This window comes from Thamnophis sirtalis, unplaced genomic scaffold, assembly GCF_051295495.1.
Source record: "Thamnophis sirtalis isolate CommonGarterSnake01/CBP01778 unplaced genomic scaffold, rThaSir2_p1.2 scaffold_3, whole genome shotgun sequence".
Lineage (NCBI taxonomy): Eukaryota > Metazoa > Chordata > Lepidosauria > Squamata > Natricidae > Thamnophis > Thamnophis sirtalis.
The window spans coordinates 113,822,535-113,839,696 of record NW_028261383.1 but is presented as its reverse complement, the minus strand read 5'-3'; the positions used below and the strand labels follow the sequence as shown (position 1 = coordinate 113,839,696).

General features: G+C 39.6%; 1 protein-coding gene across 2 annotated transcripts in view; it reads right to left on the bottom strand.

Moving 5' to 3' along the window:
- The window catches only part of STXBP2 (syntaxin binding protein 2), a 36,197-nt gene that overhangs the window by 6,169 nt on the left and 12,866 nt on the right, over positions 1-17,162 (bottom strand). Inside the window, exons 2-13 of one of the 2 annotated variants that reach the window (XM_087709742.1) lie at positions 12,171-12,220; positions 10,976-11,057; positions 10,588-10,727; positions 10,197-10,275; positions 8,446-8,549; positions 6,511-6,659; positions 5,939-6,023; positions 2,869-2,999; positions 2,645-2,752; positions 2,248-2,305; positions 1,428-1,493; positions 128-208 (exon numbers count right to left, since the gene is read on the bottom strand). In XM_087709742.1, the coding sequence (XP_087565868.1) occupies positions 128-208; positions 1,428-1,493; positions 2,248-2,305; positions 2,645-2,752; positions 2,869-2,999; positions 5,939-6,023; positions 6,511-6,659; positions 8,446-8,549; positions 10,197-10,275; positions 10,588-10,727; positions 10,976-11,057; positions 12,171-12,220 (1,133 nt within the window). The remainder of the gene's footprint in view (positions 1-127; positions 209-1,427; positions 1,494-2,247; positions 2,306-2,644; positions 2,753-2,868; positions 3,000-5,938; positions 6,024-6,510; positions 6,660-8,445; positions 8,550-10,196; positions 10,276-10,587; positions 10,728-10,975; positions 11,058-12,170; positions 12,221-17,162) is intronic. The other variant, XM_087709743.1, reaches the window with a different exon arrangement.

Below are 17,162 nucleotides of genomic sequence, written 5' to 3'. Positions count from 1 at the left end.
CTTTTCACCAGGGAAGAGAAGGAGAGACACCCAAAGTAGGTTGTATTTCACCGTGAATACACAAGAGTTGGGCTGTGATGGCCGTTCTCTCTTGCTCTCGCCGCTCCTGAATTCATAATGTGCCTACCTGCTCCACGCTGCACAGCTTCTCTATGGTGCCCTTAAAGCTATTCATACAATCTTCAGCCAGATGCAAATGGGTGGAATACTGCAGGATGAAAGAGGATGATAAACAGTGGGCTTTTTTTTTTTGCCAGCATTGAAGTTTTTCCCTACTGTTCCTCCAATGAACAAAACAGTTGCCTGTAGACAAGGAGCAAGGCAAGATCCAAGGGACTTCTGAAAAAATAGCCACATTCTGCAGTAGCTAGAAATGCCACAATCAATAAAAGTTATACAAATGAAATTAAGCTGGTCCCTGTGATTATTCTGCACAATCTGTTCTGCTTGTCCTTCTGGCAGTGCAATGGCCCCAGCCCTGACTACCCAATCTCCTTTACAGCTTTGGAAGACTGGCTGAAGAGCTTGAGAGTTTCTGGCAATTATACACCCATCTTAACAACCAGAAACCTGGCTATTTAGAGAGAGAGAGAGATGAGAGTTTCAGGGTATCTCTGAGGCAAAGATTTTGGTTCAGTACAGTATGTGGAAAATGATGATTTTGAAGACAACACAAAATGAGAGATATCTTTCTCACAACCAAATATAATTCTCAAAAAAAACAACCTCAGCTAGCTTCCATGGAAGCCCAAGGAAGAAGCAGAAGTTTGGTGCAGAACATTCAGAAAGTATGAGAATAGTGGCAAGATGGGATGGGCTAAGCTTTGTGGAAGTCGTAACAATGGGGATTGCAGTCTTTTGGAGCTGTCATATTATAAGGTACTGTATACAATCCAAGTCCTGCCTCAACTCTCTTAGAGCTTAAATTTAGCCAGGCCATTTAGATACACATGGATGGGTGAAGGAATTAAACTTTTGGGTTTAGAAGTTGTAAACGCATACATTTTTCTACAGGTTTGCAGATAAAGAACTGGGAAGACTGTACCATGTCAGCTGAAGTCAAAGAGCCAGAAGGCAGGGTGAGGCAAACATTCTTACTGCTGGAAAAATTAGATCTCTATATCTATTAATGGGGGAAAGCTTTTTTTCTGCTATTGGATTAGCTGCATGAATGAGAAATATATTAGCTCAGCAAATTAAACATAGATGAACATGTCCAGATCTGATTTTGTGGACATGCCTCCAGTTGCTTTTATTCAGCCTTTTAGTGTCAGATTTAAAGACATTTTAGAACATGAAACAATTTGCACTGTCATTGTACTCTAATTTATGCTAATTGATAGTGGGTGATTATAGGATTGACTTATTTTAAATAAGTATAACTGACTGCAGCACACAAATAATTAAGTACATTTTGCAGCTTTTACCTTGTGAAGTTCTTTCTGGTATTGAGGCATCTTCTTCAGGATCTGAGAGAGGTCTTTAATGTTAGCCTAGAAAGAAAAACAGCCATTGCCCTTTACAAACTCAACATAAAGGTAATCCAAGTGATAGTAAAATTTCAGATAAAAGCAACTCTCTCAGCTTATAACAGCTCCCTTCAACCTGACTGAGTGAGCTCCTTATACTCCTAGATAACTCTGGATTTAGCCCAAAGATATTTGCAGGGCATCCAGGTTGATGAAAGTTGTTTTACAAGACCTACAGGCTGATGGTTCTTCTATTTTTCTACGTTTGGCTAAGTAAGCTCTAAATTTCTAGAGCAGTCACTCAAGATGCGTGAAGAAACTCCATGTTAAAACTTCAAAGAATGGAAATAAGTCATTTTGTCTGGAATTTCTGTTTGGATGAAGGCTCTATGGGGGAACATCAGTCTCTATCCTTTGCTGCCTCTTATTCTCCCAAATGAATTCAATGTCACTTTTGTTGCTCTGCCTGAAGATTCCTCATCTTGGTGTACTCAAAGACCCTCCCGTTTTTGCACCCTCTGTACCTCTCGACCTTTCTTGGGCATTGTGCACGTAACTGAGTTTTCAAAACGTTGCCCAGAACAAATGAGACCTAGTTAAGTAAGGTTGATTTTCCTCCCTGATAAACCAAACAGCAGTCGGATGTTTTCTTTCACTGTCAAGTAACTTGAACCAAAGAAGCCTGGCTTGCAAGATATAGAATGCAAGCTCCCCCCACCCCCCAGCATGTCTTTCAGGAAAGCAAATCACAGCTAAGACAAGGCTCTGGCCATCCTACCTTATCTGTGGTGAGCCTCTTGCTTTCACAGAAGGTACGCAGGAGCTCAGTCACTTTCCTGTGGAAGGAGGTCACATTCAGGGCCAAATACAAACATCCTAAAAGTGCAACTCTCCATCTCTCCCACAACAATGGACTCTGTGCAGTCTTCAAAGTTCAGGGCTCTCTGCACCAGAAATGGCAGCAATTCTGGAACAGAGGGTAATGGTGGAAGAAACATCCCTCCCCCCGCCCCGCCTCCACTCTTTACAATGGACACCAATGGCAACCCAGACCAATTTAGGAAGAAGGGCTCCAGCAGGGTTATATCGCTTCAGCCAATTATCGTTCTGGCTGATTCACAAACCCATCAGGCAGACAGTTGTATGTAGGGCTGCGTAGATGGGTAGGGTCTCACTTGGATACGTCTGCGATGTGCATGTGGCGTAATTGCACCCAGAGGTCATCGTCCTCATCCAAGAGTACTACCTTTTCCCTGGAGTCACTGATGCCTGTGGATTCATACCTGAAGGAAGGCAACAGAGTAATATTCTGTAAGAAACTTATGGTTGCTCTCTAAGTGGGAAGGCACAGAATTCTTTTATTCCCTTCCTCATTCTTCACCCCCACAATAGCTCTCACCGGTAAGTATCGCTGTCAATGTTGAGCAAGTCATAAGCCATGGCTTGAAAGGTGAGCTCATGAAGAAGTGGTGACACCAGATCATAGCTGCGGTCAACTATCAGAAGCTGTGATCGAGATTTGTCAGGGCCCTGAAAGCAGCAAAAAGGAGAAGACAAAAATAAAATAAAATACTTCGTGATTTTGGTCTGTGTGTTATGTTGCATCCTTCCCTGCTAAGTGGAGTCCTTAGGCGTGGTCATCCACAGGACACACCCTGCATCTTATGAAATGTATGAACCATGGCAAGATTGATTTAATCTGTAATCCTATTTGGAAATAAATTCCCCCAAGCTCAGTGGGCCTGAGTAAATAAAAAGACTGTCACAGAGCTGCGCTGCTAATTATTTAATAGCAGCCCTGCTACAGGCACTAAAGAAGAGTGGAGCAGCTGAACAGTGCAGATCCAATCTCCCCTCCAAACATTGTTGACTATGTGCAGCCTCTTTAATCATCCCTAGCCTGGTCAAAAATGTATTATTCAAGCAATGCAAAACCCCTTGCAAGTCTAAATTGCGTCTATTGCTTTGCCCTGATCAAGATGTGTAGTCTATATGTTTTTGCAGTGTAGTAGTTGTATATTACAGGGTAATTTTTTTTCTGAAAGCAAATTGTTTGTTGGAGAGTAGGTTGTTTGTCTCTAGGTGGAGGGTTATAGATTGGTTAATGAATGATTCCATGACTCTGCAGGTGATGTAACATAAAGAGATTGGTCTGTAATTTTCAACTAGGCTGGGCTCTCCCTTTTTAAAGATAGGGATGACTGTGGCTTGTGACCATTGCTTGGGCAGGTAGCTGATACTGAAAGATTTTTCAAAAACTATGCTTAGAGGTTTTGCTATTGCAGTGGAAAGGTTTTTTTAAAGAAGTAGGCACATAGTCCATCAGGTCCAATAGATAGAGATGGTTTTAGACTGCGTATTGAAGTAAATACCCACACAAGCATAATGAACTTATACTTGTGATACTCTGCAAGCAACAAAAGAGGCAAGCTGGAGGCTATTAATTCTCTGTAGTGCAGATTTGAAACAAGTCCTTTAGATTCTACCTGGACATCCCACCATGTCCACTATATCTTTAACTGACCTAATAATGTCCTGAGTTTTGAGGGTACTTTGATTATGATGACTGCGAGAGGATGGCAGGAGAACCCAGTTTTAGCTAAATGCTGCCAGCTGTTTAACATCTAGTTAAAACATTTACAAAGGCAGCAGCAAGGGCATCATTGCTACCGAGACACTTTCAGCATGCCCAAGGCTATCCAAAACAGTTGTAGGACTGCTGGCCCACTCTTTGGTGCTGGAGTACAATGCAATACATCATTTAGCCTGCAGGTGGCATGCAAATACACTATAAAGGCCTATGGACATTCATCTTTTTTTCAGTTAGTAGCACTCCAGATGTAGGTTAGAACAGCCTTTTCTAAACAAATGTTCGCTGGTTATGTTGGAACTGCACAATCTCAGAAATCTCAATCACATAGCTACTAGCAGGGGAAGCTAACATATCCAAGCACTACTGGCGCAGAAAGATAAATAGCATCCTTTTTCATGCATTCAGGAGTTTAATGACTACTCAATAAAAACACATGCATGGGCTGTAAAAATGCGTCTTATAAGCAAGTGTCTCAAAATTGCTTGTTATAGATAAATCAACATCAAATGACTATCTCTTCCTTAAAGCAAAAAGCAGTACGGTACTTCCTCCTATTCGGAAGTAACGCACTCCCAGGTTTCTAGATAGAGTTCTGTTATGAAGTCACCTTGCCTTATACATAGAATTTTGCAGTGGTTGGGTTTTTACACAATAATGTCCTGTGTTTGCTTTTCCTTGTTTTATTGGCAGGCCTAAAGGTGCTTTTTCAAGAGGCCACTGGACTTTCTTGTTTTTCTGTAAAGATGAAAACTGAAGAAGCTTCTTGGATAAGAAGCGAAATGTCTTCGAAGAAGAAAAACAACAACAAAAAGATTTAAGCCCAATTGCCTCTTGAAAAAACACCTTTTGGACAACTATGATCTGGATGACTGAGAATCTCCAGAGACAATTGGATTGGCAGAAATCAATCAGACATTCTCCTGTTTCATTTTGGTTTCTTAAGTCATATAGTCCAACTACATTTTCTCCCTTGATATTTCCAGTTTTGGCATTCTAGTCTCCAATCACAAGCAGCACATTCAAATTGAACTTGACCATCAAATTATGCTTCTACATCAGTCATTGCAGCACACATTAGGATAAATGTCAAACTAAAAGTCTAACTGATGTTACTGTCCACAAATCAAACTGATATATTTGATTGTAGCCTAGTACTGTTCTTGCTATACCTTTCCTAACTATAAAAGCAGTTTCCAGCCCTGTTTTTCATGTCTTTAGTAGCAAACAGTGTGATCCTCTGACTCAAAATGTGGACTTCCAGTCCATTTGCTGTTGCCCATGATGTCATTTTGTAGTAGTTTTACTTTTTCACTGTTGTTGAGCTTTTTCATGTTCTTACGCTTCATGTCCCCACTATAATTCTGTTTCTGTGGCTTTGAATTTTCTTTACTTCCACTTAAATACGCTGTTTATAATCAAGGATAGTACCATGTTTCCCCAAAAACAAGACAGGGTCTTATTTTCTTTTGACCCCCAGAAATAAGCACTTGGCCTTATTTTCAGGGAGGTCTTATTATTTTTGAGGTGCAAGAAGCAGTGAGCGTGGTCACCTCATGGCTGCTGTGTTGCAATATTTTCGGGGAGGGCTTATTTTCAAAGAAGGGCTTATTTTCGCACATGCACTCAAAAGCCTGATTGGGCTTATTATCCGGGGAGGTCTTATTTTCAGGGAAGCAGGGTATTTGGAAGACGGATTCTTCCAACTCTTCTTGAGAGACTAGTTTCTTCCTAGAGATGAGAGGCTAGAAAATGGTCCATTTCTACACCCAACCTCTTCATTCTTAAATCCGTCAATAAGTGACACAACAGTCTTTGCTATCTTGTTCCATCCACTGGCCTGCTCTTTGACATTCTGGGATGCTCTTGGATTGCTCACCTCTCCCATGGTTGGGTTGTCTGCTTTGAAGGCATTCAGCTTTGCCAACACTGCATGGGCCAATAGGCAACACTCTTCAGAACCACTGCAACCACAAACACATCGTTATTTAGAAACAGGGCTTCTGGCATTCTGGAAGGGAGACCAAGGGAGACCAATGCCTGGACAAAGTAAAGAGTGATTTGTCTCTTGCATTTCTTGGCCTACTTTCTTATACACATATACTGTAAGAAAATTTGCTTTCAATCCCTGGCAGCAGAGATGTGTCCAGGGGGCTCAATTGATGAAACAATGTCTCACACATGATTAAAGCATCAGATCCTGCAGATGAGCTGGTCTGGCAGCAAACATTTATTATAAGAAGTAGGCCAGTCCCTGTCTGAATCAACTAAAAGTAGCAGGATGCTTCATTGCATAATGGACAGATGTGGCCTCCCAATATGCTCCAGAATTGCACCCTAAAGTTGTCAAGTATTACACCCCAATTTGTTCTCATTCTCTTTATATAGTTTTAAACAGAGCACTGGTAGAATATCAATTCTTTCCCCCCTCCCTCTTCCCTTTGTACTAACTTCCTATAGCGAATTGAGGGGTATTCCTTGAGGGTGTCACACAGTGTGGCAATCTGCTCTGCCATCTTCTCTAAGTGGTTGTTTTTATCTTCCCTGCAGTAGGGGCTAAAGAGATGATGGAAACTTTGAGCGCTGTCCAAGGTATACACCTGAAGAGAAGGAAGGAGAGAAGAAATGGGGGAAAAATGGGAGTGTTATATTAGTGATCTATGAGAAATGCAGTGTAAATACAGTGTTCTGGTAACTTTTTTTTCACAATAGTGGTGTCCTTCCTTAAAAATAGTCTGTTCCTCCAGGAACCACTTGCCCTGAATTGACCCTTGTCCTGCATTTGTCAGGATACTATGACCTTAGATGTCACTCCTCTAGACATAGTTTCCTCATTCAGAACTTCAAGCCATCATACTACCGGTAGGACCAGAGTTAATGGTTATTTGAAAATTCTGGATGTACAACACTTCATTAAATGCTGCCAGTTTCTTGGCTCTGCGAACTTTGCAATTAACATTGTGTATTATGGTTCATCTAATCTTAAAAGAATCTTGAAGTTTTAAGAACTTTCTTGCTTGCTGTCTTAAGAGTAATCAAAATGCTGAGTGGGCAGAGGGTAATTTGATAGAAAAAGATGGGAAAAATGGGTGTACAATCACAGACGTTTTAAAATAGTTTTTAAAATTCCGCCTTTTTTATAAATTACTCAAGGTGGTGAAGATACCTAATGCTATTTCCTTCTATTTTCCACAGAACAACAACCATGTGAGATGGACTGAGAGAGAGTGACAGGTCTAAAGTCACCAAGCCAGCTTTCATGCCTAAGGCAGAAGATTAGAACTCATGGTTTCCTATTTTCTACTGTTGTAGTGCCTCAACCATTAGACCAACCTGGCTCTCAAGCAGGCTAGTTATAAATTCAATAGCTAATTCATAAGAAAGAAAAAAGAAAATAATTCTCTCTATTCAAATACATGACAATAAGCTGTGGGCTACTTGACTTACGATAGAAGTGAATGTAATAGACACAACTGATCAAGAAGACTGACAAAAAAACCCATTCTCAACACTTGGGTCCAGCAAGTCTTTTGCTCAAATTGGAAACTGGGAAGATTACAGATTTTCTTTTAGAACTCCTACTGGAATTTCATGTAATATATATAAGCATTACATGAATCCAATGTATTAATGATTCTTGTCACTTACTAGTAGATTCTCATAATGATCTCATAATATAGTCGATTTTCACAATGCCTATCTAAATTGACATTACAATTCCAAATCCTCGTCACTAGCCATGTTGATGCCAGTTGGAATCCAAAACAATGGAAGGGACCAGGATGTCTACATGTAATCTCCATAATTGCACAGGCTCTGTCCTCAAATTCTAAAGATAAAGAATTTCCCCTAACCAGTCCTGTTGGACTCTAGAGGGCGATGCTCATCTCCCTTTCTTAGCAGAGGGAGCCAGCCTTGTCCAAAGATGGTTCCGTGGTCACATGGCCAACATGACATCACATTGCAGAGCAGAACATGCAACAAAAGTGGAACAGTTACCTTCCCATTGAAGTGGTACCTATTTATCTACTTGCATTTTCATGCTTTCAAACTGTTAAGTGGGCAGGAGCTGTGGCACGTATGGGCGCTTCACCTGTCACACAGTGTTCAGATCTTGAAACCCGGCTATTAGCTTTCCAGCTGACAATCTTGGCTTCTTAATCACTGAGCCATTGTACCTCCCTCCCCCTTAAGTTCCATAGACCCTTAAAAGAAGCTCTGCTTCTTTTCTTCTGCAAGGATTTTAGTGATGGCTAGTAGCTCAATATAATTATTTTTATTAAAAGTGAAATCTGTCAAAGCAAAAGTGTTAATTCATTTATCCTTACAACCTTGAGATTATAGTGATAATTAGAGGCCACTACTCTGTTCCCTTTTCCACCTCACCTGTGATTCATAGGGAAGGAAGGCAACATTGATCTCCTTGAGTGTCTTGATTGCTTTTGTTATCCGGGACTTGCTAAGCTCATTAAAGAGGTCATCTGGGCAGGCTGAAAGACAAGGGTGGGAGTTAATGTTCACCATCCTCCAGATGTACCATTCATTTTACTGAAAGTTTTTTTTTATGGTTATAGGTCAACCCCAGAAACACTTTTAAGTACACTTAAAACTTCCTAAGTGCCTCAGAATAGAAATGTACTTTTGAGCCCTCTTGGTCAGATTCTTCTCTGGGATCTAGCACAATTCATAATCTCAGTGAAACAGGTTCATGAACCACACTAGGACATAATTTTTTTTCTGTTGGATGTAATGTGTTAGATGAATCTAGCCATTATGGTGTGCAAAACATGGTTTACCTCTCAGCAGAATTCATGAACCAAATAATTTATTCATCAAATCATGAGTCTGTAGAGATTCTCAGTCATCCAGGTCATGGTTGTCTCAAAGGTGCTTTTTCAGGAGGGAACAGGACTGCCTTGTTTTTTCTTTCGAAGACATTTTGCTTCTCATCCAAGAAGCTTCTTCAGCTCCGACACTCCCCACTATCCTGTCAAAGGTGAAGAAGCTTCTTGGATGAGAAGCAAAACATCTTTGGGGGAAAAAGCCAAACAAGAAAGTCCAGTTGCCTCCTGAAAAAGCACCTTTGGGTCATCAAATCATAGTTAAACAAATTATGGCTTAACATGAATTGTACAATTTTGAATCAAATAGATAAAATGCATCAACTATGGATTAGAGAGCCCAGTTTGGGATGGTAGTTAAAGCATGAGGCTAGAAACTAGGAGACTGAATACTAGTTCCACCTTGGGCACAAAGCCAACTGGGTGAACTTGGACCATTCTCTTTCTTTCAGACCCAGGATGGAGGGAATGACAAACCACTTCTGAAAAACCACATGAAGAAACTGCAGGGACTTGTCCAGGCAGCCTCTGAGCATCCAACATGATTAAATGGAAGGGGAAAAAACCTCCCTAGGCCCATACAGCTTTGCTATTATATCTCAAGCAATTGCATAAAAGCCCTTTGATTCATAGTAAAAAATAATAAATTACAAGGAAACACTTAAGATTAGCTAAGTCTCTCTTCAGTTGCTTTTATTCTTCTTCTTTTTTTTTTGCAATTTCCTTCTGTATAACATTTCCACCTGGGTAAACACCCATTGTAAATTTACTTCTCCCCCCTTATTTCAGTTTCTCTTTATTATACATATGATACTATTATATACAGTCCTTAATTTATAATCCTTTCCATTTATACATGTTTATCTCTGTTTATCTCTATCTATACAATGTTAATTTCTAACTCCTGTATCTTCTTCATTTAGTCTTTCCTTAAGCTTTACACCTGTCCTCTAGCCATTTGTACTATTCATTCCATACTATATAATATTCTGTTTCCTCCTTTTCTTTGATTTCTTTTGTAAATTTGTCCATCTCTGCACACTCTAACACTTTCATTATAACATTCCCTTTTGTTGGTATATTATTATTCTTCCAATCTTGTGCATATGCTATTCTTGCTGCCGTTATGCTATGTATAATTTTATATTTTTTCCATAATTCCTTGTTGCTTTTATTCTTCATTCACCCAGCTTCCAATAAATGTTATCCCAGGATCCCCCAATCTAGAAGACACCAAGTTAGTAAAGACAGTCCTACACATCTTCTTGTTTGCCTGAGAACATTCCTTGAACTTACTGTCCGTGAAGAAGACGTGGGCAGCCTTGTAGGTGAATGTGGGAGTGCTTTTAAAGTCATTTATCAGAGCACGGACAGACTGCAAATGGAGAACAGGCTGTTAGCAGCAGTTGCACAAATCCCAAACATTTTCTACTAACTCCCACATCTTGACCCTCCAGTTATACTAACCACCCTTAATCATAGTGATGTCTGGGTGGATAATATTCCTCTTGAGACTTCAGGGAAATCGAAAGCATTTGCCTTTGTTCTTCCCAACTTTTTTTTTTCCTTTCCAAGGAGTTGGCAGAAAACTCTAATTAGTAGCCTAAGTATCTGTGGAAATTTGACAAGATATATCTAAGGAGGCATTCATCAATGTATTAACTGCCTAACTAGGCAATGGACCTACCGTCTCAATGGGGCTGATCAAATAGATGGCTTCCAGACTGGGAAGGGGCTCTCGGCGCTTGTTTATATCTTCAATAACTGAAGAAAGTAAAATGTGTATTAGATGTCTGGATGGAAAGACAAAGAATTGGGCAACAATTCCTAGGGGTATGGAAGGAGGAAAAAAATGGTAAAAAGATATACATATTTGATTCTGACAGTATTAGAAGAAGCTGATTGTAGATTGATCTAAAGAAACCAGGGCCCAGCTGTACCTGGCTGGACACATTGGGTTGGAGAACTAAGGCAGAGAGTTCTGCCACAAAAGATAGAAGTCTTTCCAGCTCTAGTGGAGGCCTCTGCTGACAGGATCAACCATAGACAAATAGTATCTTGCACATGCCACTCACTTGTGATTCCTTCAGCCAGAAGATCTGACATCTTAAAGCAGGAGGAAAGGATGCGGGTGCTGGATTGATCCATAATGAGGACCTTAAGGGACAGAGAGGGAAATAATATATATAAAGAAGCCATTTTTAAAGTTGAGCAAAGGTATAATTACAATGATTAGTTATGTCATAAAAAGGCATGGAACAATAGATAGCTGTACTCATGTTCCCAAGTACTTCCTTCTGTGTAATGAAATTATAACACCAAGGAATCCTATTCTCCTATTCAGTTCTATAGTGGCCTTCCCATTTTTCATTTCTACTCCCAAACATGTATAGATAATTGAAATATGCCCACATTTACATCCATTTCTTGCCCCCCACCTCCCCCCCAAGTCCTATTTCAGAATAAGCCAGAATAAGAGGTTTTTAGTTTGGGGAGCTGACCTTTGTTCTAAGGCATCTTTATCATTATGAATGGCTGGATCATAATACCACTTTGCTAATAAAGGGGTATGTAAGTCAGCATTCAATAGTCCAGTTCTAAGACTACTATAGAGAAGAGTTAGCATTTAAAACATTTTATTTGCATTGCAGAGAATCCTTTAAAACCTGTTATCTCATTGGTGTAACTTCTCTGCAGAAAGGTAAAGGAACTGATACTTTAAGATCTGCTTTCTATCTTTAGCTAGTATTTTTTCGGCTAGTATAATGCAAAATTGGTCACAGCATTGGGGGTTCCGTGTGTGTGTGTGTGTGTGTGTGTGTGTGTGTGTGTGTGTAAACTATAGGTGTATAGTTTAAAGGGGCAACTATGTTTCAGAATATTCTGAGATGGAGAATATTTATTAACTTGACAGCAAATTGTAGGATAGATAATGAGATAATCAGCATAGCCACATAACACACTTGCAAACCCAGTAGAGCAAAACTAATTTAATAACATCTTAGTCTGTCTCAGTTAGTAATTTCAAGGCTGACTTGCCACCTTGCTGCATCAAGAAAAGATATGAGAAGCGTGAAGAACCTTAAGTGTCACAGTGAAGGATACAGCAGGTCTCTGAACACAAGGCCCAGAGTTTAATGTACGATGAATTAACTGCATCAGAGATTTTTTTTTAAACACGTAAACAGAAAGTCAATGCAGATGCATACAATTTAATTAGTAAACTGATCAGGCAAATTTAACTCATCCAAGACACTGAGGTGTACTAACCTTCCATTCTCCTTCCTTCTTCATGCTGTGTATAACATCATTCAGAATCTCTGAAAAGTGAAGTTCAATTAAGTTAGAATGGAGGCTTTTTTATTACAATGAGAATGATTAGCTGAGCCCTGTGCCAGACAAATAATTTTCTTATCATCCCAGTATAGCTTTTTGTTACAATAAGAAAGGTTGTTCTTGACCCCAATACAAGCCAAAATTACAAAGCTAGGGTAAAACAAACAAAAACCTTCACTGATAGTGAAAAGACTATAACGTAGTCAGATGAAATTTTCTTAGGAGGGCATTCCACAATATATTAATTTTATTATAATATCTAAAACATTTTAAAAACAGCCTCCCAAAATCTTAAAAACCAGAAATACTAGGACTACTATTGGTCATTTTGTCTCATGATGAAGAAAGGCTTTTCACAGCATGTTCTCGTCTCTAAATAGCAAAATGTTGCCATGGAATAATATTTCTGTCATCTGTATAAAATTCCTCAGGGCAACCTTGGGACACTCCACAATCAGGGTCCCATCACTGGGCATTCTACCCTCTTATTTCACACATTAGGGGGAAGCTTCTGAAGATCTTGAAGACCAGGTCAACATAGGAGGTGTGAAGTGCTGTCCAGGTTGTGTGTTTAAATAGTTGATTCCAGAGAGTTTGAGATTCATCTCAGAGATGCTGCTGTATGTCAGAAATCTGAACACTTGCTGCCGCTTCAGAACAAGAGCGTCACAGATCTGCTGTGTGTGTTCTGTGATTTTACGAAGTCCTACAGTCTTGAAAGGTTTCCAGTGCATGTAAAAAGAGCATTTGTGGCTCTTTCTGCTGCAGGTTCTAACTTTATATTTTAGGTAATTTTGCTACCTATAGTATTTCAGGTTTTCAACTGGTAACTGCGAACTCTGCATTGGATTTTATTGGCGTTTATGTATATTGTACATAAACAACGTTAGAGGTCTGATTCTGAGACCCCCACTTCTCCTTGAAAGGTGGGAGAGATAGGCAGGTCTTTTATAATACTGTTGCCTTATATGTGCTCGGCTAACATATTTCCAATGTAGGATTCATCTTATTTGGATGCTTGGTTGACTTTTCCCTGAATTCAGTTTGAAGGCTACTGTTATAAAAACTTCATTTAAAGCTGTTAATTTGAATTTAGACTACATTATGTGTGACTTTTAAAATATTGTGACCTAAGGAATCACAATATTGCTTCTTATAGCATTGTATTTTCAAGTCGGCAATAAAAATGGCAAATATTAATAAGAATCCAGAAGCTTTTAATCAGCCTTTCAGATATGTTGAAATTATAACTTCCAGATTTCTCCATCTCTGGCAGCAGAAAACAGGGCACTGACTTGTCCCAAATGACAGGGAAGTATGATCTTGCTTCTTCTGTAGAAAAAAAAGATCATCAGCTCCCTATTGATTGTACATTTACTTAGAGAGGAGGTTAAATTCCAGGGATCCTGGTCCAGAGCTCATTTTCCCCTAGTCTTTCCATGAAAAGAAATAAGAGCCAAGATTTCTATTTTTAAAACTCATTCTGATCTCTAATTGACAAATGGCAGATGTCTCCCATGGATTAATTACAGAAAGCTGTTCTACAACAGTAACTATATACCAGCTTGAACCAATCTCTTGAGCTGTAATGTCCAAATACTTGATAATTATCTAAAAATTCAAACAGAAAATTGAGCTAGTAGTTAGGAATGAGATAAGTTGTCCTTCTTTACTAAAAATAGTGAATATATTTATAAAGTGCATGAATCCAAATGAAATTTGATGGAATTAATCTTTAGAAAGCAGCTCAATAGCAGTGATGTTGTTTTTTCTGAGTTTTGTTGTTATCTTAATTAATCACATAGGTTAATTAAATAATCTACCAGGCACTTAAAGTGCATAAATATTCAGATTGCCCCAGATGTTTGTCTGTCTGTCTGCTTCTCTCTCACACACACTTATTCTAACAGGACAAATAGAAATGTTAAAAAGAACTGGTAATACTGGTTTGGAAAGTTGCAGCAATAACCAGAGAATGTAAAACAAGCTGTAAACAGTAGTTGCTACAAGATAAACTGAAGGATTTTGATGCCTGACCTCTGACTGAGTATAGCAGGCTCCATATGCCATTTCCCCATACAAAGCAGTTACATGCAGAAAATCTTCAGATTTTTTTTTTAAAAACCCTAAAGCATAAATTTTCATAAATGTGTACCTGTACTACATAGTAAGTAACATACTGAACCTGGAACAAAGAAGTTTGGGTTGAATAATTAGCAAAATATTACAATAATTTATCTAGCCAGTGACTATTATAAAGCAGAAGATAAAATGCTTTCATCAAGTGCCTAAATTATCATAAGTTTACTTACTGTCTTAAGTACTGATTGACTCCCAATCAATGGTAGGAAAGATCTCATGATTAAAATACAGTACAGGTTTTATGACCAGGCATTTTATCACTGCTTTCCAGTTCCAGTTATAGTCTGAAGTTGAGGATTACCTGTACTGGTAGGCTATACTTTATTCAAAAGAAACAGGCCCAACAAATTGAGAGCTGGAGCTTCATTATATGTAGATAATGAAAGGATGAAAACCCCGATGAAAGTGCCTGGGTGAATATTAAGAAGAAAGAAAAAAAAATAACAGTACAGGTGTGGGCTTCAGGTGACTCAAGAAGAAGATACACATAAAGTGTTTGCAGATGAGATGGCAAGTTATCTACGAAATGCATCACTTTGAGAATAGGGGAATTCAATTTCCCTGACATGAAATTCCCATTGAATTTCTTTGTGGGATGCTGGCAGGGAGCATCGAAAATCTTTCTTCCTCCCTTGAATTCTGCTGGCTTTCCCATTTACTGTATATGTGGGAAGCTTGCAGGGAGAAAGTCAGTTTCAACCCAGGCAAATTGCAAGTCAATCTACAGTACCAGATATTGGAAGAGGGGTTAAAATACTGTTAAAATTCATGAGTAAGCATTACAGGTAATCATTGATATATGACCATTTGTTTAGGGTCTGTTCAAAGTTAGGACAGCACTGAAAAAAGTAACTTATGACTAGTTCTCGCACTTATGATTTGGTCACTTGGCAACTGGCATATGTTTATGACAGTTCCAGAATTCTGGAGTCATATGATTGTCAATTGCGCTTTTCTCAGCCAGCTTCTGACAGACAAAGTCAAAAGGGAAGCTGGATTTGTTTAATGATCATGGCAAATAAGTTTGTGAAATAGGTGTAACTCACTTAACAACCACCTTGCTTAGCAATGGAAGTTCTGCTCCCAGTTGTGGTTGTAAGTTAAGGACCATCTATACATATTAAATTGCTACTTCCTAACGTGATTCTTTTACATGTGAGTGGAAAGATTTTGTAAAGCTCCTCAAAGCATATTATTAGTTTCTTCATTGCTATAACCATGTAGTTCCAGATCACTTACATCTCAGGTCTGGCAACTCTAAAGGAAAAGGATCCCTGACTAGGTATAGTTATTTTCTAAAACAAGTATTCCATTCAAGACTGTGTCCTACTTGCTAGTCTTTCTTGCTGGACAGGCTCAAGAATAATGTGATTCTAGGGTGTGTAGACTGAGAGGGATTCTGTGAGAGAAGACTGAAATTCTCAATTTTTCACACTACAAGCTTGCCTCCTGTCAGCCTATAAAGTAAACCAGACACTAAGAAACAGACACTGTGGTCCTAAAGCTATTGCTAGAATAGTAACAGAGATCTGCGAGTCTGAATGTGCTCGTTTATCTTCATGTGAAATAGGGTGGTCCTGTATCAGGGGTGGGTTCCTACCGGTTCTTGCGGACCGGTTGGTCGGTGAATCTGGAAATAATTAACTTCCTGGAATGCCGGTACCGGTCCTGGCCCCTGTTGCTGCAAAGCGCCCTTGCCGACAAGGCAGTGCGACTCGTTCGGCATGTAGAAACAGCAAAAGAAGGAACAGGAGAGGGGTTCCAAGTGGGGCTTTTCACACAGCCGAACTCCTCTCCTGTCCCTTCTTTTGCTGTTTGAGCAAGCCGTGCGGGTTGTGCTCCCTTGTCTTTTATAGCCAGCTCGTTTCCAATTGGGGTGGGGATTCATGGAGAGGGATGGAAAAAATCGATTTCTTCCCCCTCCCCCAATTGGAAACGAGGTGGCTGTGAAAGAAAAGGGAACACAACCCACACTGCATGTACAGACAGCAAAAGAAGGAACAGGAGAGGAGTTCCAAGCGGGGCTTTTTAAACAGCCGAATAGACAGACAGACAGAGGCACAGAGAGATAGAGGGAATGAGAGACAGACACAGACACAGAGGGAGGAAGGAGAGAGAGAGAGAGAGAGAGAGAGAGAGAGAGAGAGAGAGAGAGAGAGAGAGAGAATGAGAATCACATAGAGACACACAGAGGGAGGGAGGGAGGAGCAAAGACACACACACAACACACACACACAGACTGACTCACACAGAGAGAGAAAAAGAAGAAAGGAAGAAATAAATAAATAAAAAAAGAAAAAAGAAAAAGTGAGAGATGAAAGAAAAAAAGAAAAAAGGGACAGAGAGACAAAAGGAAGGAGAGAGAGAGAGAGACAGAGAGAGAGACAGAGAGAGAGAAAGAAAACACATGGCCAGCAAGCCACTCCCACCAGGTCATATGGCTGGCCAGCCACTCCCACAAAGGAGGCCACACCCACAGAGTAGGTTCAAAAATTTTTTTAAACCCACCACTGTCCTGTATGAAGGGTTTGGGTAAAAGTTTTCTTGACATGGACTCAAGCCATATCAACTGATCATTGAATCTTCCCTGTGTACATCAAGGCCATTTTCTCTATAACCCTCTCAAAAGAAGGTATTGTTCCTCCTCGGATGTGGAATCTGGTTTGTTACAGTACTTCTAAAAATCGACATAAGAATGTCAATTTCGATCATATTCAAATTCCCTTCCTTCAAAGCAATTATATACGAACAAATAAGAAGTTGAACTAAAGAAAAAAAAGGGAG